Genomic DNA, 27,850 nt, shown 5'->3' with positions numbered 1-27,850 from the left:
CACACAAGTAACATAGACACACCGCAGAGCAGCAGGCTGTAGCACAACAGCTGTCAGCAATGGGTTGGGACAGGGCATTCCAGGAATCTGTGTCAGGGAACGCTCAGAGAGCCATAATGCAGTGTAGCAGAAGTCTATCTCTTTTTCTCCCCAATTTCGTGGTATCCAATTGGTAGTTACAGTCTTGTCTCATCGCCACAACTCCTGTACAGACTCGGGAGAGGCGAAGGTCGAGAACCGTGCGTCCTCTGAAACACAACCCAGCCAAGCCGCACTGCTTCTGGACACAATGCCCACTTAACCTGGAAGCCAGCCACACCAATGTGTCGGAGGAAACACTGTACACCTGGCGACCGTGTCAGTGTGCATTGCGCCCTGCTTGCTACAGGAGTCGCTAGTGCGCGATGGGACAAGAACATCCGTCGGTCAAACCCTCCCCTAACCCGGACGACGCTAGGCCTATTGTATGCCGCCCCATGGGTCTCCCGGTCGCGGCCGGCTGCGACAGAGCCTGGACTCGAACAAGGATCTCTAGTGGCACAGCTAGCACTGCGATGCAGTGCCTTAGACCACTGCTCCACTCGGGAGGCCAACCTCAGCCGATCCTATCCTTTCCTTATCTCTTTTCTTTTATGTATACTTGACTGGAAGTATTGACACTATTGCTTTCACCTGACAAAGCCTTAAAAAGACAAAGGATGTCAGTGGCACCTCTCAAACACTGAACTTCACTCTCTCACTCCCGTCCCTCATGATAAGGTTGTAGCCCAACTGCAATCCTCCCTGCTCCTAACCTACTGACCCCTTTGTTTCCACTTGAGAAATAGGGCGCTTGGCATTCTGGGTAGAATTACAAAAGGTTGTCTGGCCACAACAGGTTCTCTGTGTGTGTGTGTGTGCTGACGCTAGTGCTGGGCGATATGGCCAAAATATCATATCATGGTATTTAAAAAAAAAAAATGCTTGTATGATGGCATTTGACAGTATTTTATGTTTTTAAATTATAACATTTCTAAATTTGCTTTATAAGTAGTGCATGAACTCAGGGTGGCAACACATACATTCTAAGTGATTTCAATGGGTCTTTCTCCATTCTGATTGTTTATACTGTTCAATTCAACTTCAACCCATACATTTCTGCATTTCCTGCACTCATTTGAGATAATTTCCACTCTGGAAATGATTATTTCCACCATGTAGGGCTGCACAATATGGGCAAACAATCAAAACCTTATTTTGAACCAAATGTTGCAATAGTGATTTGACTTATGATTTAGAGCAAAACACTTGGTTGAAATGTTGGAATCATGGAAATAGAATAATTATTCCAATTCTATAATTAGAATATGATAGTGGGCACTTTAAATAGTGTTGTTTGACATGAAAATGAATAGAAATGCCAGGGAGGAGTTGTTGTGATAGGATAGGAACAAAGTGTTTTTTTTAGGAATCAAAGTGTTGATAATTGTTTCCTAGGGGACCCTATAATCTTTGGCTACATTGTCTGTTTTCTCTTAGCTACTTCATGTAGCTAACATATTAATACTTCTTGTATTCCTCTTTGATTTAGATGGTACTGTTGCACAAACAACATGCTGATTTAGGTCTACACCATCACTGGTATTATTAGGCTGTATAACTAATTATGTTTGCTCTGACTCAGAACATTTATTAGCTAGCTACCTAGCGATTAGCGGCTAACAAGACCCAACTTTCTAAGAAAATAAAAACTTGCTGTTTGCAGATGTAAGCAACACAAACGAATAGTGTAATTATAGAACGCTACTGGATTTATATGAAGAAGCAAAGTGAAAACAGCATTGTTGTTATCAACATTGTTGCATGTGTTGCATTGACAATGCAGCCTGAGCGCAAGTGTCTCGTGGTTGAAGAACAACAAATGTGCTCATTGAGTGACAGGGGGCGGGGCTAGGTCTGGAGAGAGCGGAGAGATGTGGAGAGAGAGTGAGCGGAGAGAGATGACTCAAGCAGCTAAGTAAACAATAAAAATGGAGGTTAAACACGGCGTATCACATTTAACAAACCAAACATTCAAATACTGTTATAGAAGGTAAAGTAAAAACCTAAACCGGTCCATGCATCAATACCGGTATATCGTAAAATACGGTATACCGCCCAGCCCTATCTGGAGCCTGCAGATGTCAATGATTAGCCACCTGAATCCGATGTGTGTGTACTTACAGCAGTCGGACTCATCAGACCAGTCTCCACAGTCGTCATCTCCGTCACAGTGGTAAATGTCCAGAATACAGCGTCCGTACGCACATTGGAATTCTTCAACACTACAGGTGGCCGTCATTACATCAGATGCTACAGAGGGAGAGAGAAAGGGAGAAAAAGAGAGAGGGGTACATATTTAACACACTTTCTCTTTCACCCACAAACTTTTCTGTCAAAAACTAGAAAGACATTGTGTGGTTCTGACATTGTTTGTTTTACACTAGGGCAGTCAAAATAGGTCAGGGATGAGGATAATTTGGAGAAGTTGGGAATGTCGACAGACACACCCCTTGACGACAAATGGAAGATAAGGCTCAGTGTGTACAGTCGTGGCCAAAAGTTTTGAGAATGACACAAATATTAATTTTCACAAAGTGTGCTGCCTCAGTTTGTATGATGGGAATTTGCATATACTCCGGAATGTTATGAAGAGTGATCAGATGAATTGCAATTAATTGCAAAGTCCCTCTTTGCCATGCAAATGAACTGAACCCCTAAAAAACATTTCCACTGCATTTCAGCCCTGCCACAAAAGGACCAGCTGTCAGTGATTCTCTCGTTAACACAGGTGTGAGTGTTGACGAGGACAAGGCTGGAGATCACTCTGCCATGCTGATTGAGTTCAAATAACAGACTGGAACTTCAAAAGGAGGGTGGTGCTTGGAATCATTGTACTTCCTCTGTCAACCATGGTTAACTGCAAGGAAACACATGCCGTCATCATTGCTTTGCACAAAAAGGGCTTCACAGGCAAGGATTTTGCTGCCAGTAAGATTGCACCTAAATCAACCATTTATCGGATCATCAAGAACTTCAAGGAGAGCGGTTCAATTGTTGTGAAGTTGGCTTCAGGGTGTCCAAGAAAGTCCAGCAAGGACCGTCTCCTAAAGTTGATTCAACTACGGGATCGGGGCTTCACCACTACAGAGCTTGCTCAGGAATGGCAGCAGGCAGGTGTGAGTGCATCTGCACACACAGTGAGGCGTAGACTTTTGGAGGATGGCCTGTGTCAAGAAGGGCAGCAAAGAAGCCATTTCTCTCCAGGAAAAACATCAGGGACAGACTGATATTCTGCAAAAGGTACAGGGATTGGACTGCTGAGGACTGGGGTAAAGTCATTTTCTCTGATGAATCCCCTTTCCGATTGTTTGGGGCATCCGGAAAAAAGCTTGTCCGGAGAAGACAAGGTGAGCGCTACCATCAGTCCTGTGTCATGCCAACAGTAAAGCATCCTGAGACCATTCATGTGTGGGGTTGCTTCTCAGCCAAGGGAGTGGGCTCACTCACAATTTTGCCTAAGAACACAGCCATGAATAAAGAATGGTACCAACACATCCTACGAGAACAACTTCTCCCAACCATCCAGGAACAGTTTAGTGACGAACAATGCCTTTTCCAGCATGATGAAGCACCTTGCCATAAGGCAAAAGTGATAACTAAGTGGCTTGGGGAACAAAACATCGATATTTTGGGTCCATGGCCAGGAAACTCCCGAGACCTTAATCCCATTGAGAACTTGTGGTCAATCCTTAAGAGGCTGGTGGACAAACAAAACCCCACAAATTCTGACAAACTCCAAGCATTGATTTTGCAAGAATGGGCTGCCATCAGTCAGGATGTGGCCCAGAAGTTAATTGACAGCATGCCAGGATGGATTGCAGAGGTCTTGAAAAAGAAGGGTCAACACTGCAAATATTGACTCTTTGCATCAACTTCATGTAATTGTCAATAAAAGCCTTTGACACTTATGAAATGCTTGTAATTATCCTTCAGTATTCCATAGTAACGTCTGACAAAAATATCTAAAGACACTGAAGCGGCAAACTTTGTGGAAATTAATATTTGTGTCATTCTCAAAACTTTTGGCCACGACTGTACACCTGTGTGAGGCCCTTTGAAATCCTGCTGCCAATCCTTTATCTATACTATTGAAATCCCCCTCGCCAGAGAGAGAGAACAGAGAGAGAGAGAAGAGAGAGAGAGTGAAGACACACACATACAGTACGTGTCTCAGGGGGAGTTGGGATATGCAAAAAAACTAAACATTTCCATTTCACAACATGCGTATAAATAATACGAGTCTGATGGTCCTTAATACTGAATAGTGTCTGTTCCAGGTGTGTAGGAGTCAAAATAAGAATACTGGAAGAGATGGAGACCCACACACTGCAGAAAAAAGGAATAAATTAAAAACTGAGGCTTGAAAGCAATTACTAAAACATCATGGTGGCCCAAAAAATCATAGTACAAGAAAGTGCATAAATGAAAATTGAAAACAAAAACACAAACGTTTTGGCCTCAGGCCATGTGTGCCGACAATTTACAGTGAAACGTTTGTGTTTTGTTTTCACCTTTCATTTATGCACTGATGATTTTTTGGGCATCAGGATGTTTTAATAAACATATTTATTTTGTGTTTAAGCTTAAGTTTTGGATTAATTCCTCAGTTTTGGATTTATTCCTTTTTAGATAGTGTCCAGGTCTCCATCTCTTGTACATGTGTGAAACAGGACAAATGTAAGCACACACACACAGGGCAACTCACGGCAGTTTTCCTCGTCTGATCCGTCCTTGCAGTCAGTGTCTCCATCACAGTACCAGTGTTCAGCAATGCAGCTCCCATCTGTACAGCGAAACTCCTTATCGGAACACTTACGCATGTCTGTGTGAGAGTGAGTGAGTGAGTGAGTGAGTGAGTGAGTGAGTGAGTGAGTGAGATAGAGGGGAGAAAGTAAGAGAGGGGGAAAGAGATATTGAGTTATTAAAGTCAATGGTTTGAGTTGTGACAAAGACAATAACTTCCTGAATGTATGTGTATACTGTAGGAGTGAATGTATGGTGTGCATGTGTGTGTTTGTGCATGTGTAGCTCACCACACAGCTCGTCACTGTTATCCCCACAGTCATTGTCCCCATCACAGTGCCACAGGCTGCGGATGCAGTAGCCGTTCTGACAATGGAACTCATCCTCTTCACACTCTCTAGGAGCTACAGACAAAGAGAGAGAGATGGGATGTCAATCAAAGGACAAATCACACAAACAACATCCTATACACCACTTGTATGATGTAAGAACATGATATGGGCGCACGCATGCACCGCAACGTGTGCACGCACCGCATGCTCGCACAAAACAGCTTGGTAACATTTCTCTTACATTCATACAGAGAAAAGTAGCTGTCTATTAACCTCCAGTGGACAACCTCCCATCAAATAAAAGTTTATTTGTCACGTGCGCCGAATACACCAGGTATTCCCCTTACAGTGAAATGCTTACTTACAAGCCCTTAACCAACCATGCATAGTCTTATGGCTTGGGGGTAAAAGCTGTTGAGAAGCCTTTTAGTCCTAGACTTTGCGCTCCGGTCTATGACTGGGGTGGCTGGAGTCTTTGACAATTTTTAGGGCCTTCCTCTTACACCGCCTTGTATAGAGGTCCTGGATGGCAGGCAGCTTAGCCCCAGTGATGTACTGGGCCTTGCGGTTGGAGGCTGAGCAGTTGCTGTATCAGGCAGTGATGCAACCAGTCAGGATGCTCTCGATGTTGCTGCTGTAGAACCTTTTGAGGATCTGAGGACCCATTCCAAATCTTTTTAGTTTCCTGAGGGGGAATAGGCTTTGTCATGCCCTCTTCACGACTGTCTTGGTGTGTTTGGACCGTGTTAGTTTGTTGGTAATATGGACACAAAGGAACTTGACGTTCTCAACCTGCTCCACTACAGCCCCATCAATAAGAATGGGGGTGTGCTCAGTCCTCCTTTTCCTGTACTCCACAATAATCTCCTTCGTCTTGATTACGTTGAGGGATAGGTTGTTATTCTGGCACCACTCGGCCAGGTCTTTGATCTCCTCCCTATAGGCTGTCTCATCGTTGTCAGTAATCAGGCCTACCACTGTTGTGTCGCCAGCAAACTTAATGATGGTGTTGGAGTTGTGCCTGGCCTTGCAGTCGTGGGTGAACAGGAGCACAGGAGGGGACTGATCACGCATCCCTGAGGGGCTCCCATGTTGAGGATCAGCGTGGCAGATCTGTTGTTGCCTACCCTTACCACCTGGGGGCGGCCCGTCAGGAAGTCCAGGATCCAGTTGCAGAGGGAGGTGTTTAGGCCCAGGGTCCCTAGCTTAGTGATGAGCTTTGAGGGAACTATGGTGTTGAACGCTGAGCTGTAGTCAATGAACAGCATTCTCACGTAGGTGTTCCTTTGGTCCAGGTGGGAAAGGGCAGTGTGGAGTGCAATCTATGTTGAGCGGTATGCAAATTAGAGTGGGTCTAGGGTTTCTGGGATAATGGTATTAATGTGAGCCATGACCAGCCTTTCAAAGCACTTCATGGCTATGGATGTGAATGCTACAGGTCTGTAGTCATTTAGGCAGGTTGCCTTCGTGTTCTTGGGCACAGGGACTATGGTGATCTGCTTGAAACATGTTGGTATTACAGACTCAATCAGGGACATGTTGAAAATGTCAGTGAAGACACTTGCTAGTTAGTCAGCACATGCCCGGAGCAACCATCCTGGTAATCCGTCTGGCCCAGCGGCCTTGTGAATGTTGACCTGTTTAAAAGTCTTACTCACGTCAGCAATGGAGAGAGTGATTACACAGTCGTTCAGAACAGCTGATGCTCTCATACATGCCTCAGTGTTGCTTGCCTCGAAGCGAGCATAGAAGTGATTTAGCTCGTCTGGTAGGCTCGTGTCACTGGGCAGCTCGTGGCTGTGCTTCCCTTTGTAGTCTGTAATAGTTTGCAGGCCCTGCCACATCCGACGTGCATTGGAGCCAGTGTAGTACGATTCAATCTTAGTCCTGTATTGGCGCTTTGCCTGTTTGATGGTTCGTCTGAGGGCGTAGCAGGATTTCTTATAAGCTTTCGGGTTAGAGTCTCGCTCCTTGAAGGCGGCAGCTCTACACTTTAGCTCAGTGTGGATGTTGCCTATAATCCATGGTTTCTGGTTGGGGTATGTACGTACAGTCACTGTGGGGACGACGTCATCGATGCACTTATAGATGAACCCAGTAACTAATGTGGTGTACTCCTCAATGCCATCGGAGGAATCCCGGAACATATTCCAGTCTGTGCTAGCAAAACAGTCATGTAGCTTAGCATCTGCATCATCTGACCACTTCTTTATTGACCGAGTCACTGGTGCTTCCTACTTTCGTTTTTGCTTGAAAGCAGGAATCAGGAGGATGGAATTATGGTCAAATTTGCCGAATGGGGGGCGAGGGAGAGCTTTGTATGCGTCTCTGTGTGTGGTGTAAATGTGGTCTTGAGTTTTTTTCTCCCTCTGGTTGCACATTTAACATGCTGATCGAAATTAGTTAAGACTGATTTCAGTTTTCCTGCATTAAAGTCCCCGGCCACTAGGAGTGCCACCTCTGGGTGGGCGTTTTCCTGTTTGCTTATTTTCTTATACAGCTGACTGAGTGCGGTCTTAGTGCCAGCATCCATCTGTGGTGGTAAATAAACAACCACAAAAAAATATAGATGAAAACTTTCTTGGCAAATATTGTGCTCTACAGCTTATCATGACATACTCTACTTCAGGTTAGCAAAATCTAGAGACTTCCTTAGATTTTGTGCACCAGCTGTTGTTTACAAATATACACAGACCGCGCTCCCTCGTCTTACTGGAGTGTGCGGTTCTATCTAGCCGGTGCAGCGTATATATCCCGCCAGCTGAATGTTATCCATGTCGCCATTCAGCCATGATTCGGTGAAACATAAAATATTACAGTTTTTGATGTCCCGTTGATTGGATATTCGTGATCGTACCTCGTCTATCTTTGGAAGTAATATTGATGGTAAAGGCAGATTTCCCACTCGCCATCGGCGGATCATTACAAGGCACCTCGCCCTGTGTCCTCTATACCTGCATCTCTTTCTCCTGCCAATGATGGGGATATTGGCCTTGTCGGATGTCTGAAGTACATCCTGTGCGCCCTGCTTGTCGCAGAACAAATCTTTGTCTAATCCGAGGTGTGTGCTCGCTGACCTGATATCCAGAAGCTTTTTTTAAACGTAAGATACGGTGGCAGATACATTATGTACAAAATAAGTTACAAATAACGTGAAAAACCCCCACATAATAGCACAATTGGTTAGGCGCCCGTAAAACGGCTGCCATTTATTCCGCCGCCATCTTCACACTGATGGTTAACCTTCACACTGATGGTTAACCTCTGATCTAAAATATATTGTCATATCCAGCACAACAACCCCCCAAAACCTCCTTACTTACAATAATTTCTCTGATGTTATCATTAGTTCCACTTACTAGCTCTCCTAGGCCTACAACAATAGTCCTGGCTAAAGGAGGGCCAGGTAAACAGGTTTGTATCAGAAGGAAGTACCATGATTTCTGCCTGAATAGCCCCAGACCGGGGGTGATATATTATTTTAAGTGTGTTGTTTGTGTGCGTGTGTGTGTGTATGTGTGTGAGGTAGGTTGCTGCCTTAGAAGGTTAACTAATTATTAAATTTACTTCACTTATACATGGACTGCGAATAAAATGCATACAGAGGCTCAGTCAAAGAAACCCACTTACAAATGTGACGGCAGTTCAGAGGAGTAGAGAGACAGGAAAAAAAGGACGGCCACAGATATGTTTGAGGATAAAATGAGTCTTTTTCATTGAGACTGTACTTCCTATTTCAGTGACTATTGCGACGGTACGTGACCAAAATCTACTACCTCATCTCTTTCTCTTGTTTTCTCACACACAGGTTTCCTGTGCTTTATGACCCAACCGAGTCCTCAGAACAGAAAATACGAGATTTATTAGTGTTTTTTTTATTTAAGATTACTCTCGCCCCTGTCCTGTTTAGATGCAACAGAGTAGGAGAAGGACCCGGAATGGGAGCAGAAGACAAAGCTAGCCCCTAGATTAGTCTCTAAACTATAACTCTATGGCTGAATCTCATTCCAAAAACTCACTTGGCACACTTTGTACAATTTAATTGAATCGCTCATCTGTCTCTCTCTTTCCCTACCTCTAGTTCCTAAGCCAGAAAGTTCAGAAGTCACGTGTCCTTAGGCAGATCATCAGTCAGAGAGTAGGCAGAGGTTAGAGATGAAAGCTCACTGTGATTCATTACCAGGGTCATTATGCATTGAGGTGTGTTTGTGTGTGTGTGAAAAAATAAATAAAACAAAATATAATCATTTTAAAACACATTTTATGTTTCCTTGAGTATTACCTATGCACTTTCAGAATTTGCCTTCCCTCCTTGCCCCTGCCTGCCTTGCATCCTCCTCTCATCCCATGAGTTGACATAGAAAAGAGCAGAAGTTGTGAACTATCCCATCAGACTCCAGTCCTACCTACCTAGCTACAGGTTATAAAAAAGAGCATAAGCTCTGAATAATATTTTAACCTAGGTCTAGTGTGTGTGGGTGTGTGTGATAACACTGTGGATATGTAGTTATGGGTGTTCTGCTGAATGTTTGACAAACAAAAACATGATATGAACGTAGGAACACACACACCCATACCGGCACACTCACTTGGTCACTCACTTTCACATGTCTCTTTTTCCAGTTTTGTTGTCTGAAACTTTGACAAGTCGCTAAGCTCAAGTGGAGCATGACGGATTCTCCCCCGTCTTTCTCCTTTCTCTTCCCCTTCTCTCTTTAAATAATGGAATAAAACAACAACAGTGGGGGGAAAGAAACTAGGGAGGAGGACAGAAAGACAGAGAGAAAAAAGCCCTGAAATAATAAGTAGGCCGAGGAGCGACGGAGGGGGAAATTTACAGGGCGGGGGCACGAAGATGAAAAATTAATGGCTGGCTCACGGCAGACGGACCCCCCATCAGGATGGGATTCTACGTCTGGCTCCTGAAATATGGGTCAGACAGGAGAGAGGGAAGCAGGGAATGAGAGAATCGGAGCGAGCGAGAGAGCAAGAGAGAAAATCAGAGAAAGAGAATCAGAGAGAAAGAAAGCCCAACTCCATACAGAGTTATCTGGGAAAAAATGAGGGAACGAGAGAATCTGAGAAAGAGAGAGCTTACCTCCATCTAACGAGTAATTTAGAAAAAAAAGGATGAACTGAGATACAAGCTGGCAGGGTTAGCTTGGGTCAATTTCATCTCCAGAAATTCAATCCATCCAATCGTACCAAGTTCCTCATTCCGATCTATGTGGTGATCTCTGATAATGACTTAATGGGTGCGGAGGTGTGTGGACTGAAATCTCTCTCAACCACAGGGTACTTATTGTGACACATAATTGTAAAAGACAGTTGTGAATGTGTGTGTGCACGCGCAAACTTATAAATCCCTTTAAGCATTTAAAAATATTCAAAATAATGTTCTGGATTAATTTAAAGGCTCCCTCAAGAGCCATAGTATAGTTGAAAATAATTTCCCGGCATACATTTCCACTCACTACACTGGTAACAGGGTATATAGCAGTATGATCAGGCCAATGGAAATACTCAGCCTCTACATGGATTATATGGGACACTTTCAACCCAGTGAGTCACTCTGGATAAAAGAAGTTGGACAAAGTCTTAATTTAGTCTGACCACTAACTACATCTCAACCCAGAGACAACTCTGACACTGACAGCTGGAGTGGATAGGGAAACATCAGTGCCCTGTGTGTGTCTGCTTCCCAAATGGCACCCTATTCCATAGGGCTCTGCTCAAAAGTAGTGCACTATTTAGGGAATAGGGTGCCATTTGGGATGAAGCATATAAGTACATGTAAGTATAAATATGCACCAATTCCTGACGTGTGTAAGTACATGGCGATATAAATATGAGTGTATAAATACACACACTCCTCACTCACACCCTCCCACTCTCTCGATGCCTACAGTGAAGAAAAAAAGTATTTGATCCCCTGCTGATTTTGTACATTTGCCCACTGACAAAGAAATGATCAGTCTATAATTTAATGGTAGGTTTATTTGAACAGTGAGAGACAGAATAACAACAACAAAAAATCCAGAAAAATGCATGTCAAAAATGTTATAAATTGATTTGCATTTTAATGACGAAAATATGTATTTGACTCCCTCTCAATCAGAAAGATTTCTGGCTCCCAGGTGTCTTTTATACAGGTAACGAGCTGAGATTAGGAGCACACCCTTAAAGGGAGTGCTTCTAATCTCAGCTTGTTACCTGTATAAAAGACACCTATCCACAGAAGCAATCAATCAATCAGATTCCAAACTCTCCACCATGGTAAATACCAAGGAGCTCTCCAAGGATGTCAGGGACAAGATTGTAGATCTACACAAGGCTGGATTGGGCTACAAGACCATTGCCAAGCAGCTTGGTGAGAAGGTGGCAACAGTTGCGATTATTTGCAAATGGAAGCAACACAAAAGAACTGTCAATCTCCCTCGGCCTGGGGCTCCATGCAAGACCTCACCTCGTGGAGTTGCAATGATCATGAGAACGGTGAGGAATCAGCCCAGAACTACACGGGAGGATCTTGTCAATGATCTCAAGGCAGCTGGGACCATAGTCACCAAGAAAACAATTGGTAACACACTACGCCGTGAAGGACAGAAATCCTGCAGCGCCCGCAAGGTCCCCCTGCTCAAGAAAGCACATATACATGCCCGTCTGAAGTTTGCCAATGAACATCTGAATGATTCAGAGGACAACTGGGTGAAAGTGTTGTGGTCAGATGAGACCAAAATGGAGCTCTTTGGCATCAACTCAACTCGCCGTGTTTGGAGGAGGAGGAATGCTGCCTATGACCCCAAGAACACCATCCCCACCGTCAAACATGGAGGTGGAAACATTATGCTTTGGGGGTGTGCCACACCATGACTGACCCATCGCCAAACCGGTCATGCTGGAGGATGTTGCAGGCAGCAGAACGTTCTCCACGGCGTCTCCAGACTCTGTCACGTCTGTCACGTGCTCAGTGTGAACCTGCTTCCATCTGTGAAGAGCACAGGGCGCCAGTGGCGAATTTGCCAATCTTGGTGTTCTCTGGCAAATGCCAAACGTCCTGCACGGTGTTTGGCTGTAAGCACAACCCCCACCTGTGGACGTCGGGCCCTCATACCACCCTCATGGAGTTTGTTTCTGACCGTTTGAGCAGACACATGCACATTTCTGGCCTGCTGGAGGTCATTTTGCAGGGCTCTGGCAGTGCTCCTCCTGCTCCTCCTTGCACAAAGGCAGAGGTAGCGGTCCTGCTGCTGGGTTGTTGCCCTCCTACGGCCTCCTCCACGTCTCCTGATGTACTGGCCTGTCTCCTGGTAGCGCCTCCAGGAGACAGCCTCTGACTGTGTGGTGGTATGTAAACATCTACAAAGAATACAGATGAAAACTCTCTCGGTAGGTAGTGTGGTCTACAGCTTATCATGAGAAACTCTACCTCAGGTGAGCAATAGTTTGAGATTTCCTTAGATATCGTGCTCCAGCTGTTTACAAAAACACATAGACCGCCGCCTCTTGTCTTACCAGACGCCGCTGTTCTATCCTGCCGGTACATCGTATAACCAGCCATCTGTATGTTGTAGTTGTCGTCGTTCAGCCATGACACCGTGAAGCATAAGCTGTTACAGTTTTTAAATGTCCCATTGGTAGTTTAATCTTCCGCAAAACTCGTCGATTTTATTGTCCAAAGATTGCACGTTTGTTAGCAGAATGGAGGGAAGTGGGGTTTATTCGATCGCCTGTGAATTCTCAGAAAGCAGCCGGACCTTCGGCCCCTCTTCCTCCGCCTCCTCTTCATGCAGATCACGGGGATCGGGGCCTGTTCCCAAGGAAGCAGCGTATCCTTCACGTCGGGCTCGTCAGAGTTGTGAAAGGAAAAAGAGGATTCTGCTAGTCCGTGGTGAGTAATCGCAGTCCTGATGTCTAGAAGTTATAAGAGACGGTAGCGGCAACATTATGTACAAAATAAGTAAAAGAATAAGTTAAACAACGCAAATAAGCAAACAAAAAAAACTAATCGGCTGGAGGCACGTAAAACGCCTGCAATCTTCTCCGCCACCATCCTGTGTCTGCCGTCTGACTTGCCTTGTTGATAGTGTTAAGGCAGAGCAGTGCATTATTATAGTGAAACTTCTCCCCATTTTAGCTACTGTTTTACCAATATGTTTTGACCATGACAGTTTACTACAATCCAGGGTTATTCCAAGCAGTTTAGTCACCTCAACTTGCTCAATTTTCACATTATTCATTATGAGATGTAGTTGCGGTTTAGTGAATGATTTGTCCCAAATACAATGCTTTTAGTTTGGGAAATACTTAGGACTAACTTATTCCTTGCTACACATTCCGAAACGAACTGCAGCTCTTTGTTAAGTGTTGCAATCATTTCAGTTGCCTTCATTTCAGTTGCCTTCTTCTTTCATGGCCTTCTTGATCATCTCTAACCAAAACAGGGGATCTCTGGCATGATGTGACATTTTCTAATGCTCCCATAGGCTCTCAGAAGGCACCAGAAAGCTGAATGGTGGCTTTGCAGGCCCTGGCTGAAAAACATTAGCGCATTTTGTAAGTGGTCGATCTGAGGACAATGAGACTGGAGGCGCGTGCCCGAGCTGACACCATGTTTACTTTCTCTCTCTTTGAACGAAAACAACCACTCCCGGTCGGAATATTATTGCTTTTTTACGAGAAAAATGGCAAATAAAATGTATTTTAAACAGCGGTTGACATGCTTCGAAGTACGGTAATGGAATATTTAGAATTTTTTTGTCACGAAACGCGTCGGGCGCGTCACCCTTATTTACCCTTCGAATAGTGTCTTGAACGCACGAACAAAACGCCGCTATTTGGATATAACTATGGATTATTTGGGACCAAACCAACATTTGTTATTGAAGTAGAAGTCCTGGGAGTGCATTCTGACGAAGAACACCAAAGGTAATCAAACTTTTCTAATAGTAAATCGGAGTTTGGTGAGTACCACACTTTGTGGGTGTCAAAATAGCTAGCCTGTGATGGCTGGGCTATCTACACAGAATATTGCAAAATGTAAAATCGGACATAGCGAGTACATAAAGGAGTTCTGTATCTATAATTCTTAAAATAATTTATGTTTTTTGTGAACGTTTATCGTGAGTAATTTAGTAAATTCACCGGAAGTGTGCGGTGGGAATGCTAGTCACATGCTAGTCACATGCTAATGTAAAAAGCTGGTTTTTGATATAAATATGCACTTGATTGAACAAAACATGCATGTATTGTATAACATAATGTCCTAGGATTGTCATCTGATGAAGATCATCAAAGGTTAGTGCTGCATTTAGCTGTGGTTTGGGTTTATGTGACATTATATGCTAGCTTGAAAAATGGGTGTCTGATTATTTCTGGCTGGGTACTCTGCTGACATAATCTAATGTTTTGCTTTCGTTGTAAAGCCTTTTTGAAATCGGACAGTGTGGTTAGATTAACGAGAGTCTTGTCTTTAAAATGCTGTAAAATAGTCATATGTGTGAGAAATTGAAGTAATAGCATTTCTAAGGTATTTGAATAACGCGCCACGGGATTCCACTGGCTGTTGAGTAGGTGGGACGCAAGCGTCCCACTGGCCCAGAGAGGTTAAGCTTTAGCCCACCCATCTATGTAAGGGTTGATCTGAGCGTTCTGTCCGAACAACAGCAGTTGTTGGCTAGCTTGCTAGCTACTGCCAGACACAAATGAGAGAACAGCTCATTGACCATTTTACTTACCCTAGCAGAGCTGGTTAGGCTGTTTTTATGTTAACCAGAGCGTTGGTGACTGCAACTATTTTGTTTGTAACAATTTACGCTTTTTTGCCAACGTTTACTGACACCGGCCCTTTCTTGTTTTTAATCTGAGTGAAGCGCTACACCTGGTGGAGAGAGGCTGTACAACACAGAATGAATTGCATTATGCTCGCTGTACGTTACGTCATGACACGTCACAATTTAACGTACAGCGTCAGAGGGGTCAGTTTTTTCAACTTTTCTCCAATACTATCGGGCCATTACCATGTCAATCAACGCTTGAATAGAAACATAGTTCACACCCTGAATTTTGATGCCAACACAGTCGCTACAGTCCCATTAGTTTTCATTGCAGCCTTGTTTGAATGCCACGATTACCCAAATTTGTACGGAATGGGGTTAGTCAACAGTAAAGGCTAACTGGTAGCCTAGCTAGCCAACAAATAATGACATTGCCTTCCCTTTAGGGATTTTTTTTTACCCCCTATCAAGCTATGTGGTGACAGCTAACGTTTTAAAAAGTTTAGCCGTATTTTGTATTACAGGTTAATACAAGCTAGCTAGCTAACTTAGTAACTTGGCTAGCTAGCAACTTGTCTACCTAGCTTGTTCTCGTCATGAAGGAAGCAGGTAGAGTAGCTACCTGGTTGTATGGTTAGTGAAATGACAATATTTTCTTTCAATATCGACACAATATTGATTCATGATTTATGCATTGACAGTTTGAAGTGGATCACAAACCAACACGTTGGGTCTGGACTGCGAGGGACCGTCGCTGACGACCAAATCTTGACCCATTGTATTCATCGTCTATAACAAACAGGGCGGTCCCTTTTATCAGACATACAAGGATGAATATTTCATATCATGTAAGGATATCTATTGATTTTTTTTATACATTTTTTATTATACGGATACCTGCTGGGGCGGCAGGTAGCCTAGTGGTTAGAGTGCTGGACTAGTAACCGAAAGGTTGCAAGATCGAATCCCCGAGCTGACAAGGTAAAAATCTGTCGTTCTGCCCCTGAACAAGGCAGTTGACCCACTGTTCCTAGGCCGTCATTGAAAATAAGAATTTGTTCTTAACTGACTTGCCTAGTTAAATAAAGGTAAAAATAAATAAATAAATTGATCAGGTAATGACTACAGATATGAGACATTTCTGAAAGTATGTGGATTCGTTCATGCCAGAGTATAAAGGCTTAGATATGTCAGCATGTTGACACATATCCTTTCTGGAGTAAAAATATTCTACAAATATGTAAGCAGGTGCACGTGCATCAGGTGCATGTCTTTCACGTATCTCACCCCAGATATCTCCCTGCATTCACATGGTAGCAGGAAGATTTCTGAGGTCCGAATTGGATGCATGTAGAATTGTTTTATTTTTTTATTTAACCTTCATTTAACTAGGCCAATCAGTTAATAAGAACAAATTCTTATTTACAATGACGGCCTACAGAAATTGTGCGTGTGTGTTTCTGTGTGTGTGTGTGTGTGTGTGTGTGTGTGTGTGTGTGTGTGTGTGTGTGTGTGTGTATGTGAGACTTACGACAGTCCTGTTCGTCGGAGTCATCCTCACAGTCGTTGTCCCCATCACACACCCAGGAGCGGCGGATACACTTCCCATTGTCACAGTGGAAGTCCAGTGGAGAGCAGGTGGGCAGCACTACAGAGGAAAACACCAGCCATTAACATAGCCGAAGCAAAGCACGAGCATACACACACAAATTCATGATAGCGAACATGGCCCCATGGTCAAAGCCAATACACTGAGTATACAAAACATTAAGAACCCCTGCTCTTTCCATGACATAGGATTCACCTGGTCAGTCGAGGATCCCTTATTGATGTTACTTGTTAAATCCTCTTCAATCAGTGTAGATGAAGGATTGAGACAATTGAGACATGGATTGTGTATGTGTGCCAGACAGAGAGAGAATGGGCAAGACAATATATTTAAGTGGCTTGGAACGGGGTATGGTAGTAGGTGCCAGGCACACCGGCATGTGTCAATAACTGCAACGCTGCTGGGTTTTTCACGCTCAACAGTTTCCTGTATGTATAAGGAATGGTCCTCCATACAAAAGGACATCCAGCCAACTTTACACAATGGTGGGAAGCACTGGAGTCAACATGGGCCAGCATCCCTGTGGAACGCTCATGACACGTTGTAGAGTCCATGCCCCAACAAATTGAGGCTGTTCTGAGGGCAAGGGGGGGAGGGGTGCAACTCAATATTAGGAATGTGTTCCTAATGTTTGGTATACTCAGTGTATATAGCAACACAATTAAAAGACAGAGACAGAATGAGAAAAGAAAGTACAGGAAAGAAGCAAAGACAAGGTGATGGTAGGGAAATACACTGGATGGAGGGGAGGTTGGTTATTTATTATCCTTCATATCCTATTCTATGTGTCCATTCCCTGAGTCCAAAACTTAGTGCATTCCTCACTAACTGCATATCCGCTGAGTCCGCTGTACCCATCGCAGAATGACTGGCTCTTTGTCATCAACAGATAATGAAATTACCACAAGGAGAAGGGGAGGAAGAGGAAGAAGAAGCAGAAGAGTTATCTTTCTTGTGGGCCTTCAGGCCACTAATATATACACACAAACACACATACGTGCATGCCTGTTGATATGAAGTATGACATATTGACCGTCCAACATGGACTACATGAAAAATGCATGACGTCACTGAGTAAAGCAGCCCATGCGGAAGCCAGCTATGAAGTCTGAACTGACTGAGTGAAGTATGAATGAATAATGTGTTTATGTGTGTGTGCGTGTGACAGAGGCATTATGGAGTAACTGGGTGAGGAAAGCCCCACTGACCCATATAGTCCTGTATGGGTCCTGTATTATTAACAGAGAGAGAAAAAGAGAAAGAAAGCAAACGAGAGAGAGAGAGGAGAAAGAGAGAGAGAGAGGAGAAAGAGAGAGAGAGAGAAAGAGAGGGAGAGGAAAAGAAATTGGAAATACAGACATTGTTATCCTACAAGAAACATGGTATAAAGGAGATGGACCCACTGGTTTCCCTCTAGGTTACAGAGAGCTGGTAGTCTCATCCACCAAACTACCAGGAGTGAAACAGGGAAGAGACTCAGTGGGTTAGAGCAGACCTAACCCACTCTATTAAATTAGTCAAAACAGGAACATTTTACATCTGGCGAGAAATTAATAAGGAAATTATCTCAACAGACAAAAATGTCCTCATGTGTGTTACCTACATCCCCCCAATAGAATCCCATACTTTAACAATGACAGCTTCTCCATCCTAGAGGGGGTGGAGAAGGGACATGTACAAGTCTGTGGCGACCTAAATGCCAGAACTGGACAAGAACCTGACACCCTCAGCACACAGGGGAACAAACACCTACCTGGAGGGGACAACATTCCCTCCCCCACATATCCCGCCTAGACACAACTATGACAACATAACCAACAAAAACTGGCCACAACTCCTGCAGCTTCACATGAGAACTGTTTGAATGTAAAACATGTTTTGTTTGTTGCAAAATGCGTTTTTTTGGCAGAAATGCCTTCTCGAACATGTGAACTTTCATGTGCCTTATTAACAAACTTGTATGCCATCTGTAAATATGAATACAACTCTTAAATTACGAGCCTTGTTGGTTAAGCCACAGAAAAAGTGAGCAACCTTCCCACTAGCCATGATTGGCTGAGATAATGAGTGGGCTGGACATGCCGAGAGAGGAATTCGGATTGGTCTGTCCATTTGAGATGGTCAGTCTGTGTTGGTAATCTTGTCGAACGCAGCTTTTTAGTGTTGCTCTCCACTCTGGAAGACCAAGTTTTGAAATCAGCGGAATTAGAGTATGATAACTAAAGAGATGGAAAAATGAACACACTCTTAGCGCCATTTGAACAACGAACTCGAGAAATAAGCTCATCAACAGCGTCTGCAGCAGATGTGATACCCTCTGTCATGGCATTGAAACCCCTGCTCAACAAAACTGCCAACACAGACCGTGAGGCTGTGAACAAGCGATTCGGTGGCATTCTCTCTGAGCCTCTTTACTGCGATTCGGTGGCATTCTCTCTGAGCCTCTTTACTGTGTTGCCCCCCCATGCTCGATGCTAGGTACAAGGACCGCTACTTCGATGCAGACAAGAAACAGAGTTTACGTGAAATGTTACATACACAGCTGGACAAGACGAAACGGACAGAGTGACAGTACGCACCGAGGAAGAGGACCCACGACAGAAGAAGCCACGGACAGAGCTGAAACTCTTCGGCTTGACATGTATGATGAAATCCTAGTTGAGAATGAAACGACTGAAGAAATGAACAAAACAGCACAGAAAGTAAGTGAAATAAATAGGTTTTCATTATGTTTTACTGGTAATGGAGACATACCTAAATGCCAACAAAATAACTTTTTGGTCAGTGTGGTGTGGTGTGTGTAGGGTTGCACATTTTGGGGAATATTCAGAGGTGGAAACTTTCCTTGGGAATTAATGGGAATATATGAGAATAAACAGGAATATCTGGGAATTAATGGAAATATATGCAAATTAATATTAATACTATTTAAATGTAGATATTTTTTTGCATTGGACATATTACTCATATCATATGGAGACAGAAACATAAACCTTTACCGTATCATAAATAGACATAACTGCAAATGCTAGAAATTAAAATAAAAAAAATAGTTATGAATTGAACTTTAATGATGATTTCACTGAACAACAAAAGAAAGGGTATATTGAATGATCCATCGCATCTCCCAAAAACGTTTTCAACATACATCTGTAAAATGATAGTCAAGAAACTAAAGCTTTGGTTGTCTTCCTCTCAGGCTTCCATGTCTTCTCCCTGAACCTCCTCAATGTCCACCTCTTGAACATCAGACTAAGCCTCATCTTCACTGTCACTTTCCAACCTTGTTGAGGATGGCTCGTTGTCAGGCTCAAAAAGCCTCAAATTTGCCCAGATGGCCACCAATTTTTAACCCTTGTATTGGTCAGCCTGTTGCGTGCTTTGGTGTGTGTGTTCCCAAACAAGGAAGAGTTGCGCTCTGGGGCAGCTGACGTTGGTGGGATTAGGAGGATAATGGAGGCAACAGGGGAAAGAGCCTCAGATACACAAAGTCCCTTCCACCAGGTGGCTGATGAGATACACTACCGTTCAAAAGCATGGGGTCACTTAGAAACGTCCCTATTTTTGAAAGAAAAGCACATTTTTTTGTCCATTAAAATAACATCATATTGATCAGAAATACTGTGTAAACATTGTTAATTTTGTAAATGACTATTGTAGCTGGAAACGGCTGATTTTTTATGGAATATCTACATAGGCGTACAGAGGCCCATTATCAGCAACCATCACTCCTGTGTTCCAATGGCACGTTGTGTTAGCTAATACAAGTTTATAATTTCAAAAGTCTAATTGATCATTAGAAAACCCTTTTGCAATTATGTTAGCACAGCTGAAAACTGTTGTTCTGATTAAAGAAGCAATACAACTGGCCTTCATTAGACTAGTTGAGTATCTGGAGCATCAGCATTTGTGGGTTCGATTACAGACTCAAAATGGCCAGAAACAAAGAATTTTTTTCTGAAACTCGTCAGTCTGTTCTTGTTCTGAGAAATGAAGGCTACTCCGTGCAAGAAATTGCCAAGAAACTGAAGATCTCGTACAACGCTGTGTATGACTCCCTTCATAGAACAGCACAAACTGCCTCTAACCAGAATAGAAAGAGGAGTGGGAGGCCCCGGTGCACAACTGAGCAAGAGGACAAGTACATTAGAGTGTCTAGTTTGAGAAACAGACGCCTCACAAGTCCTCAACTGGCAGCTTAATTAAATAGTACCTGCAAACACCAGTCTCAACGTCATCAGTGAAGAGGTGACTCCGGGATGCTGGCCTTCTAGGCAGAGTTCCTTTGTCCAGTGTCTGTGTTCTTTTGCACATCTTAATATTTTATTTTTATTGGCCAGTCTGAGATTTGGCTTTTTCTTTGCAACTCTGCCTGAGGTAGATTGCTGCTATAACTTGATGACCCTTCACATACCAAACCATTTCCTTGGCTCTCTTGTAGATTGTATCCATTGTTTTCAGTGCCTTGATGTCCTTGAGGAGCAGAATCAATGCATGCGTAGCACAGCCAATGGGTGTGCTGTGAGGGTAGGACTCCTCCACTTTAGACCAGTGCAAACACCAGTGCAAATACCTTCTGTGATCCAAGGTCATTGATGACTGCCTTCAGCTCATCTGCAATGTAGAGACTAGTGTGTTTGTGTTGTCCCTTGTGTCTGTGCTCTTGTAGAATACTGGTTGAGGGGTGGAGATGATGTAGTTAATTATTCATTGCCCATGAACATTCGACCACCCATCAGAGATATTTGCAATACAGTCTGCTTTCTCTATGATTTGCTTGACCTTCATTGAACTCTGTTGAACTCTGCATCCAGCAAATGAGTAGATAAAGCATGTCTGGTTAGAGGGGTGTATGATGGGCAAAGAACATTCAGAACTCTCTTCCAATACACATTGCCTATGAGCATCAGAGGTGAACCAGCTGCATACACAGCTCGAGCAAGATATTCATCAGCATTTCTCTGACCATGTTCCTCCATTGAGTCAAAAAAACTTCTGATTCCAGGAGGTCCATGAGCTGTTGCTATTGAGAAGGTGTCCGATTCATCATTTTCACCTCGAATAGAAGTAGAGGGACTTTTGTCAGAGGTTGTTTGTTGTGAGCGCCGAGGGAAATTTATGCACTTGGCCAGATGATTCCGCATCTTTTTTGCATTCTTCACATATGAATTGGCACAGTATTTGCAAATGTACACAACTTTTCCTTCTACATTAGCTGCAGTGAAATGTCTCCACACATCAGATAGTGCCCGTGGCATTTTCCAGTAAAAATTGGAATTAATAATAAAATACAATTCCATGAACAGATAAATAGTTAAGCAGTTAGATTAAACAACTCCATTGTAAGATAAATGTTTTAAAATGAAACGTATGGAAACAGGAGAATTAACACTCCTCAGTTAGCAGGCTCAAGCAAGTTAAAACCCACATGGTAGCAAAAACTAACTAGCAGAAATTGTTAACAAGTTAGAAATTATTTAAACAGACTTTACTGTAGGCTACTATTTACTAGTTAACTAAAAATAATGTATTTATGTCATATAGAATATATTCACCCTACCCAGTATTGTAATCAAAACTTACCAGAAAGCATGTAGTCCTTGGCTCAGGCAGTGTAGTAGTGTGGGCTCAATAGCATCTCACTAGTGTGCAAGATCTTGAGAATCAGCTGTACATGTGATGGAAAAGTGCACTGTGCATGCAGAGGGTTGCAATTCAAATTGGGGATAGTTTAACCAAAATATGCCACAAGACCTAGAATTGCCTTGTGTATCCCACAAAAAAAGGTTCACTGTTACAAGCTAACTTTTTTGATGAATTTAAACAAAATTCCCCAAATTCCTGGGCTTAACTTCCCATTGAAAATTTTCTGGAAGGGTTCCGACCCTTTGCAACCCTAGGATTGTCTGTAGCCTTTATTTAACTAGGCAAGTCAGTTAAGAACAAATTCTATTTACAATGACGGCCTACCCTGGCCAAACCCAGATGACGCTGGGCCAATTGTGCGCCACCCTATGGGACTCCCAATCATGGCCGGATGTGAAACAGCCTGGATTCGAACCAGGGACTGTAATGATGCCTCTTGCACTGAGATGTAGTGCCTTAGACTGCTGCGTCCATGTGTGTGTGTGTGTGTGTGTGTGTGTGTGTGTGTGTGTGTGTGTGAGATCAAACTATATTACTGTACTAGAATGCTTAAAAAGGCCGCAAGGAAAATACATATATATATCGGTATCGGCCAAAAATGTCATATCGGTGCATCCCAAGTATTTAGTCAATAATCCCCTTCTCCCTCCTCTACCCAGAACCAGCTCTTGTCTCTCCAGAATGATAGGATGAATAGTGGTCACATCTGTGCAGTGGTGGTAGTGTCAATTACAGTGAGTTGAATCAGTGACGTGGAGAATGAAACACAGTTCAGTCACAGTTCAGTGAAGAGTTACTTTAGAAGTAAAGAGCTGTGTGTTAGTGTCTTAACAAGAGTTTGTAGAACTTGCCCGAACCACTGATACAGGGACAAAACTTTTTTTGCCTTTATTAGTGGATAAGGTTAGGATAGGGTGTAGGGTAATCTGATCCAAGAGCTGTGTTTAGGGGCAACTTCTACCATGAGATTATTTGTATTAGCACTCTAGCACAGTCTTTGAGCTAGCACCTAACACTGAATTCCCTTTTCAAAGTTTTCAATATAACATCTTTGAATAATTCAACTGATCTGGGCGACAGAGAGCACAGTGTAAATACACACGTTTGCAGGCAGGGCACCCACAAGCATAAATTAAACCAAGAAACACGTCGCCATAAAGTATAAAAAACATTTGTGCTCACACAAACACACACATGAGCAATCACACACAAAGAATGTTGTAGTGGAGGGTAAATGCACACAAACTGCGCTTACGCAACGTTCCTATTTTGCGTGAACGTTTATCCCACTGTTTGCAGAAATAAGCATTGAAAGTATATAGAGTGTTACTTTACTCTCCGCAGATGGCAAACAACATTTACCCACCTATTTTTTACCATTACATTACTGCACACACACAGTTGAGAAATCTAACACACACACACACACTGCATGTCTTGGCTGTGGTATCAGATGGATCAGTTGGGAGTTGATGAGGTCTCCTCCTAATGCTTCGATGCCTGCTCAGCTCCTCTCATCCCACTGCATTCCAAGCGCGCACAGGCACATGCACACACAAATCCACTTTTGCTCATCTCTCTCCAAGGTCTAAGAAGCAGAACGTGCTTCAACTTCACCATATCTCCCAGGGTGTCAGAGTGTAAGCCACACACTCTGACTTTGCCTTTCCCAAGGCTATTCCTGGCAGAGCCACAGGATTCAAACTCACATTCCAACCAGTGTTCCCACACACCTGCCATTCCCATCACCATTATGCACACACGTGCAAACACACGGGCCACTTGGTTTATGGTGTGGGTGAGTGAGAGCGAGAGAGAAATACTGTAGATAAAGAGGAAAGGTGTGTACAAGAGTCTCTCTTTCTCGATCTCCACCCCCTCTCTCCCCCTCTCCTAAGGAAGAGGGGGACGTTTTATGAGATGAATGTGGGAGGTTTTTGGTGCCTTGGAGGAGCAAAGTTAATGGGCTCTCCTTTGCTGGAACAGAGCTACATCAAGTACCCCTAATGGGACCAATATACTGTCTGAAGAAAAATGTGGCTTTTCAATCACATTGTAACTACTATACTATTTACCTATACCTATTTTATGTATGGAGAGAACATCATTTACTTTGAGTATTGGCAAATGTAATGGACACTTACACACATAGCACATCTGTGTCATGAACTCACTCTAGTAGAGATTTATAGGTCATCTCAGGTGGCTGGCTCACCTTCAGAATACCTGCAGGGACGGTCTCTTTGCCTCCGACTTGCTCTCTCTCTTCCTCAAACAAACTCTCTCTCGCTCTCTCAAACTCCCCTTCTCGCTTTCTCTGTCTCACACATACAAGCCCTCTCTCACTCTCCTTCTTGATAACCGTCTCTCTTAATTCAATTCAATTCAATTCAATGGGCTTTATTGGCATGGGAAGCACATGTTTATATTGTTTATTGTCTATTCTATTTGCTTTGGCAAAAGGGCAAAAAACTATCAGTAAACATTCCACTCAAAGTAGAATGTTATATTATTGGCTATGCACAGTGTTGTAACGATGTACTCTCTCAATTCAATTCAAGGGGCTTTATTGGCATGGGAAACATATGTTAACATTGCCAAAGCAAGTGAAGTAGATAACACACAAAATTGAAATAAAAAATAAAATGAACAGTAAACATTACACACAGAGGTTCCAAAGGAAAAAATACATTACAAATGTCATATTATGTATATATACAGTGTTGTAACGATGTACAAATGGTTAAAGTACAAAAGGGAAAATAAATAATCTTAAATATGGGTTGTATTTACACTGGTGTTTGTTCTTCACTGGTTGCCTTTTTCTTGTAGCAACAGGTCACACATCTTGGAGCTGTGATGGCACACTGTGGTATTTCACCCAGTAGATATTGGAGTTTATGGATTTGTTTTAGAATTCTTTGTGGGTCTGTGTAATCTGAGGGAAATATGTCTCTCTAATATGGTCATACATTTGGCAGGAGGTTAGGAAGTGTAGCTCAGTTTCAACCTCATTTTGTGGGCAGTGTGTACATAGCCTGTCTTCTCTTGAGAGCCTGGTCTGCCTATGGTGGCCATTCTCAAAAGCAAGGCTATGCTCACTGAGTCTGTACATAGTCAAAGCTTTCCTTAAGTTTGGGTCAGTCACAGTGGTCAGGTATTCTGCCACTGTGCACTCTCTGTTTAGGGACAAATAGCATTCTAGTTTGCTCTGTTTTTTTGTTAATTCTTTCCAATGTGTCAAGTAATTATCTATTTGTTTTCTCATGATTTCGTTGGGTCTAATTGTGTTGCTGACCTGGGGCTCCATGGGGTCTGTTTGTGTTTGTGAACAGAGCCCCAGGACCAGCTTGCTAAGGGGGCTCTTCTCCAGGTGATGGCTTTGTTATGGAAGGTTTGGGAATCGCTTCCTTTTAGGTGGTTGTAGAATTTAACGTCTCTTTTCTGAATTTTGATAATTAGCGGGTATCGGCCTAATTCTGCTCTGCATGCATTATTTGGTGTTTTACGTTGTACACAGAGGATATTTTTGCAGAATTCTTCATGCAGAGTCTCAATTTGGTGTTTGTCCCATTTCGTGAATTCTTGGTTGGTGAGCGGACCCCAGACCTCACAACCATAAAGGGCAATGGGTTCTATTACTGATTCAAGTATTTTTTTAGCCAGATCCCAATTGGTATGTCAAATTTTATGTTCCTTTTGATGGCATAGAATGCCCTTCAAGCCTTGTCTCTCAGATCGTTCACAGCTTTGTGGAAGTTAGCTATGGCGCTGATGTTATAGTTTTTTGTGTGCTCTAGGGCAACGGTTTCTATATGGAATTTGTATTTGTGGTCCTGGCGACAGGACCTTATTTGGAACATCATTATTTTGGTCTTACTGAGATTTACTGTCAGGGCCCAGGTCTGACAGAATCTGTGCAGAAGATCTAGGTGCTGCTGTAGGCCCTCCTTGGTTGGTGACAGTAGCACCAGATCAACAGCAAACAGTAGACATTTGAAATCAGATTAGAGTAGGGTGAGGCCAGGTGCTGCAGACTGTTCTTGTGCCCGTGCCAATTCTTTGACAGACAGTTGAAGTCGGAAGTTTACATACACCTTAGCCAAATACATTTAAACTCCGTTTTACACAATTCCTGACATTTAATCCTAGTAAAAAGTCCCTATCTTTGGTCAGTTAGGATCACCACTTGATTTTAAGAATGTGAAATGCCAGAATAAAAGTAGAGATAATTATTTATTTCAGCTTTTATTTATTTCATCACATTCCCAGTGGGTCAGAAGGTTACATACACTCAATTAGTATTTGGTAGCATTGCCTTTAAATTGTTTGACTTGAGTCAAACGTTTCGAGTAGCGATCCACAAGCTTCCCACAATAAGTTGGGTGAATTTTGGTCCATTCCTCATGACAGAGCTGGTGTAACTGAGCCAGGTTTGTAGGCCTCCTTGCTCTCACACGCTTTTTCAGTTCTTTCCACAAATGTTCTATAGGATTGAAGTCAGGGCTTTGTGATGGCCACTCCAATACCTTGACTTTGTTGTCCTTAAGTATTTTGCCACAACTTTTGAAAAATGCTTGGGGTCATTGTCCATTTGGGCGACCCATTTGCGACCAAGCTTTAACTTCCTGACTGATGTCTTGAGATGTTGCTTCATTATGTCCACATAATCTTCCTGCCTCATGATGCCATCTATTTTGTGAAGTGCACCAGTCCCTCCTGCAGCAAAGCAACCCCACAACATGATGCTGCCACCCCCGTGCTTCACGGTTGGAATGGTGTTCTTCGTCTTGCAAGCTTCCCACTTTTTCCTCCAAACATAACGATGGCCATTATGGCCAAACAGTTCTATTTTTGTTTCATCAGACCAGAGGACAAAAGTACGATCTTTGTCTTCATGTGCAGTTGCAAACCGTAGTCTGGCTTTTTTATGGCGGTTTTGGAGCAGTGGCTTCTTCCTTGTTGAGCGGCCTTTCAGTTTATGTCGACATAGGACTCGTTTTACTGTGGATATAGATACTTTTGTACTTGTTTCCTCCAGCATCTTCACAAGATCCTTTGCTGTTCTTCTGGGATTGATTTGCACTTTTCGCACCAAAGTATATTCATCTCTAGGAGACAGAACGCGTCTCCTTCCTGAGCGGTATGATGGCTGTGTGGTCCCATGGTGTTTGTACTTGTATACTATTGTTTGCACAGATGAACGTGGTACCTTCAGGCATTTGGAAATTGTTCCCAAGGATGAACCAGACTTGTGGAGGTCTACAATATTTTTTCTGATGTCTTGGCTGATTTCTTTTCATTTTCCCATGATGTCAAGCAAAGAGGCACTGAGTTTGAAGGTAGGCCTTGAAATACATCCACAAGTACACCTCCAATTGACACAAATGTCAATTAGTCTATCAGAAGCTTCTAAAGCCATTATATCATTTTATGGAATTTTCCAAGCTATTTAAAAGCACAGTCAACTTAGTGTATGTAATCTTCTGACCCACTGGAATTGTGATACAGTGAATTATAAGTGAAGTTCGTGCTACTAGGAGCTTGTGCTACTAGGTGACCTAAACTGGGACATGCTTAATAGTCCGGAAATTACGGTAGGTGTCTGGTTAGACTGTAAACTCTCCTTCCAGACTCACATTAAGCATCTCCAATCTCCTAAA

General features: G+C 43.1%; 1 protein-coding gene across 3 annotated transcripts in view; it reads right to left on the bottom strand.

Annotated features, from left to right (window-relative positions):
- The window catches only part of LOC115167621 (low-density lipoprotein receptor-related protein 4), a 233,644-nt gene that overhangs the window by 71,891 nt on the left and 133,903 nt on the right, over positions 1-27,850 (bottom strand). For all 3 annotated transcript variants that reach the window (XM_029722210.1, XM_029722211.1, XM_029722212.1), the window contains exons 3-6: positions 16,464-16,580; positions 5,115-5,228; positions 4,787-4,903; positions 2,203-2,331 (exon numbers count right to left, since the gene is read on the bottom strand). In XM_029722210.1, coding sequence (XP_029578070.1) covers positions 2,203-2,331; positions 4,787-4,903; positions 5,115-5,228; positions 16,464-16,580 — 477 coding nt within the window. The remainder of the gene's footprint in view (positions 1-2,202; positions 2,332-4,786; positions 4,904-5,114; positions 5,229-16,463; positions 16,581-27,850) is intronic.

Source organism: Salmo trutta, chromosome 29, assembly GCF_901001165.1.
Source record: "Salmo trutta chromosome 29, fSalTru1.1, whole genome shotgun sequence".
Taxonomy (NCBI): Eukaryota; Metazoa; Chordata; class Actinopteri; order Salmoniformes; family Salmonidae; genus Salmo; species Salmo trutta.
The sequence above is the reverse complement of the archived record's forward strand: the minus strand, read 5'-3'. Positions and strand labels throughout refer to the sequence as shown.